Genomic DNA, 3,852 nt, shown 5'->3' on the forward strand with positions numbered 1-3,852 from the left:
CAGAATCTCGCCCTGCTGCTATCCCCAAAGCCAGCCCTGTCCTCCAGGCTTCTCTTCCTATTCAGACTCTCCCTCATCCCACCACCTTCAGTAATAGGCCTTCCTCAAATCACTCCCCTCCCCACCGCTTCCCACCCCATCCTTTTCTCTTCCATTCTGGTTTGGGTGCTGACGAATATTTCTTCAAACCCACACCCAGCCAGCCCTGCCCAGAGGCCTGACTGCATGCCTCTGGTAGGCTTTTCAGGCTCACATCAGGGAGCAAACGCAGGCTGCAGGAGCAAAAGGAGACCCTTGCAAATGCGTCGTGGCCCCTTTAAAAAAGCTGAGCAGGGCTTTTTTTTTTTTTTTTTTTAGCCTTATGACTATATTAGGTGACACGAAACTGCTCATCGCTCCTGTCATCGAGGCCCCTGGCCCAATGGCAGGCTGAGTCCCCCTCCTCTGGCCTGGTCCCGCCTCTCCTGCCCCTTGTGCTCAGCGCTACCTGCTGCCCGGACACATCCAGAGCTGGCGGGCGGGTGCGCGGGCGGGCGGCGGCACCATGCAGGGAAGCTGCCAGGGGCCGTGGGCAGCGCCGCTCTCTGCCGCCCACCTGGCGCTGTGAGACTGGCGCTGCCACCATGTTCCCCAGCCCTGCGCTCACGCCCACGCCCTTCTCAGTCAAAGACATCTTAAACCTGGAGCAGCAGCAGCGCAGCCTGGCTGCCACCGGAGAGCTCTCTGCGCGCCTGGAGGCGACCCTGGCGCCCTCCTCCTGCATGCTGGCCGCCTTCAAGCCAGAGGCCTACGCCGGGCCCGAGGCGGCTGCGCCGGGCCTCCCAGAGCTGCGCGCAGAGCTGGGCCCCGCGCCTTCACCGGCCAAGTGTGCGTCTGCCTTTCCCGCCGCCCCCGCCTTCTATCCGCGTGCCTACAGCGACCCCGACCCAGCCAAGGACCCTCGAGCCGAAAAGAAAGGTGAGGAGGAAACACAGGTCCCCTTCTCCCCTCCTGGGTCGCTTTCGTCCCCAAGAAATTCAGGGCCAGGAGGAGGAGACACGCGCCCCTGGGCCGAGGGCTGGGCTCCGGCGGGGGGTTCAGAATGTAAGATGCCTGGTGGTGTCGCCAGGCTCCCGCGCCCTGCGTCCAATCGGAGGTTCAGAGGAAATGCCGGATTGAAAGGATCAGAAGCAAGAGACCAAAAAACATTTCCCCCCGGCCTAACAAAGCCCCGGGCGGCTTCGGCTGTGTTCCTGGGTCTGGTAGGAAGTTGAGAAATCGGTTTATGGTAGACAGAACAGAGAGACAAGCAGATAATCTCTGTTTTTAAATCTGCTTTGGATTTACGGATCTTTTTAAGGATCTGATGAGAACCGCTAAACAGAAATTGAAATGTTACTCACCAGACACGCTTTTGCGTACAATCGGAGAAGGGTCCTGGACCTTCTTTCTGCAGCCCGCCCGCGACCCGGGTTTCTGGGGCCTTTCCTTCTTTGCGCCAGGAAAGTGGAGTCTGGGATCGAGGTCCTTGATTTTAAAATGGGATACTGCGGACCCTCAGGAATCTGACTTCGCTTTATTTTTTCAGCACAACTTCCTGGCGCGGCCAGGGTGGAGAAGTTCCCTCGTGGAAAAGTTAGGAAATGCTGCGCTGCCGCGGGCACAGGGGAGTGGACAAGATGAGTGCGGGATCATCCCGCAGGCCATCCCAGGATCGGGGAGGGAGGCCGGCCCCGCTGCAGAAAGGGGCCTGCTGGGAGACCCCCCAGCCCAAGGCAGGAGCCTGTGGAATCCCGGGAGGCCGCAGGCGCTGGGCGAAGGGCCGCTGAGAGCCGGGAGAAAATTCGTAGGCTTGTTGAGGAGCAGAGGCCTAGGAACAAATTCGGGCGGGCACGGCGGCTAAAACTGATCGTTACCAATTCGAGGAAGCCAGCAAGGCAGGTTCCGAGGCCGCCTGCCCACCCGCGGCTTCTTGGACACTGCGCAAACCCTGCTGCGGCCAGGCTGGAGCCTCCGATCACCAAACCAACACTCCCTGGCCTTCTGTTTCTTGATTCCTTAATTTTGAGATAAGACCGTCCCTAGGAGTGAGGCCTCGGCCTCTGTTCATTTAACCTCTCAAATCAAACTAGCCCTAATTCAGTTCACCCCAGAGCATCACCTGGTTTTGTTTTTTGTTTTTTTGGTTTTTTTTTTGCAGCCTGAAATTTTAAGTCACCGTCTGTCTCCCTCACCAGGGTGTGAACTGCCCCGAGGGCAGAGACCTCTCGTTTTGTTCTCCAGCGCCTTGAGCCAGCCTGACAAATGCTGAGTGAGACGTGTCGGTGGCTCCCAGTGCACTTGGCAGAGTGAGCCGCAGCCAGCTGGGCTCTCCAGGCAGGACACAGTGGCCTCCACGAGGATCCCTTACCATTATTGTGCGGCTGCGCTCCGTAGCTCAAGCCGCTCTTACCAAGCGTCTCTCTGCCTCTCTGTTCCCCCTCAGAGCTGTGCGCGCTGCAGAAGGCGGTGGAGCTGGAGAAGACAGAGGCGGAAAACGCCGAGCGGCCCCGGGCGCGACGGCGGAGGAAGCCGCGCGTGCTCTTCTCGCAGGCGCAGGTCTATGAGCTGGAGCGGCGCTTCAAGCAGCAGCGGTACCTGTCGGCCCCCGAACGCGACCAGCTGGCCAGCGTGCTGAAACTCACGTCCACGCAGGTCAAGATCTGGTTCCAGAACCGGCGCTACAAGTGCAAGCGGCAGCGGCAGGACCAGACTCTGGAGTTGGTGGGGCTGCCCCCGCCGCCGCCGCCACCTGCCCGCAGGATCGCGGTGCCAGTGCTGGTGCGCGATGGCAAGCCATGCCTAGGGGACTCGGCGCCCTACGCGCCTGCCTACGGCGTGGGCCTCAATGCCTACGGCTATAACGCCTACCCCGCCTATCCGGGTTACGGCGGCGCCGCCTGCAGCCCTGGCTACAGCTGCACTGCGGCTTACTCCGCCGGGCCTTCCCCAGCGCAGCCGGCCACTGCCGCCGCCAACAACAACTTCGTGAACTTCGGCGTCGGGGACTTGAATGCGGTTCAGAGCCCCGGGATTCCGCAGAGCAACTCGGGAGTGTCCACGCTGCATGGTATCCGAGCCTGGTAGGGAAGGGACCCGCGTGGCGCGACCCTGACCGATCCCACCTCAACAGCTCCCTGACTCTTCGCGGGGAGAAGGGGCTCCCAACATGACCCTGAGTCCCCTGGATTTTGCATTCACTCCTGCGGAGACCTAGGAACTTTTTCTGTCCCACGCGCGTTTGTTCTTGCGCACGGGAGAGTTTGTGGCGGCGATTATGTAGCCTGCAGTGAGTGATCCTGCAGCCTGGTGTCTTAGCTGTCCCCCCAGGAGTGCCCTCCAAGAGTCCATGGACACCCCCGATGGAACGACCAGTGAATTGGGACTGAGCTCGGGCACGCGGGGCCTGAGATCTGGCCGCCCATTCCGCGAGCCAGGGCCGGGCGCCCGGGCCTTTGCTATGTCGCCGCCGCCCGCCCACGCACCCACCCACCCGTATTTATGTTTTTACCTATTGCTGTAAGAAATGAGGATCCCCTTTCCATTAAAGAGAGTGCGTTGACCCCGCACGTGTGCTTCTTTCAGCTTGCGGCGCTTCAGAAACAGGAGAGAGGTGGCCGCCCGGGATTGGTCTCAGATCTCAGGCACAGGCATTCGCTGAGCAAATTGATAACATTGATACTAATAAAAACTAACTCTTGCTGGAACCATACTGGTTCCGTGTCGGGCACTTTCTGAGATTGTCTCATATAATCCTCAATAATCCAAAAAAAAAAATCGTATTTTAAAGTTTAGAAGCTGAGGCCCGGAGAGGTTTAATGACTTACCTGCGAG

General features: G+C 59.7%; 1 protein-coding gene across 3 annotated transcripts; it reads left to right on the top strand.

Moving 5' to 3' along the window:
• The first annotated feature begins 500 nt into the window (after positions 1–500).
• Positions 501–3,580, top strand: NKX2-5 (NK2 homeobox 5). Of its 3 annotated transcripts, none has more exons than XM_055284749.1 (2): positions 501–957; positions 2,180–3,580. In XM_055284749.1, the coding sequence occupies exons 1-2, from the start codon at positions 624–626 to the stop codon at positions 2,182–2,184; spliced, it is 339 nt and encodes a 112-aa protein (XP_055140724.1). In that variant the 5' UTR covers positions 501–623; the 3' UTR covers positions 2,185–3,580. The 3 variants fall into 3 exon arrangements, with proteins under 3 accessions (XP_055140724.1, XP_055140723.1, XP_055140722.1); XM_055284748.1 differs by having other exon boundaries at positions 2,217–3,580; XM_055284747.1 differs by having other exon boundaries at positions 2,465–3,580.
• Positions 3,581–3,852: the final 272 nt, after the last annotated feature.

The sequence above is a fragment of the Symphalangus syndactylus genome, chromosome 7 (assembly GCF_028878055.3).
Source record: "Symphalangus syndactylus isolate Jambi chromosome 7, NHGRI_mSymSyn1-v2.1_pri, whole genome shotgun sequence".
Taxonomy (NCBI): Eukaryota; Metazoa; Chordata; class Mammalia; order Primates; family Hylobatidae; genus Symphalangus; species Symphalangus syndactylus.

Bases quoted from the DNA above. Each gene is read 5' to 3' on its own strand.
- NKX2-5 (XM_055284747.1), top strand. From the start codon at position 624: ATGTTCCCCAGCCCTGCGCTCACGCCCACGCCCTTCTCAGTCAAAGAC. The intron at 958-2,464 runs GTGAGGAGGAAA...GTTCCCCCTCAG, and splicing joins CCCTCGAGCCGAAAAGAAAG to AGCTGTGCGCGCTGCAGAAG.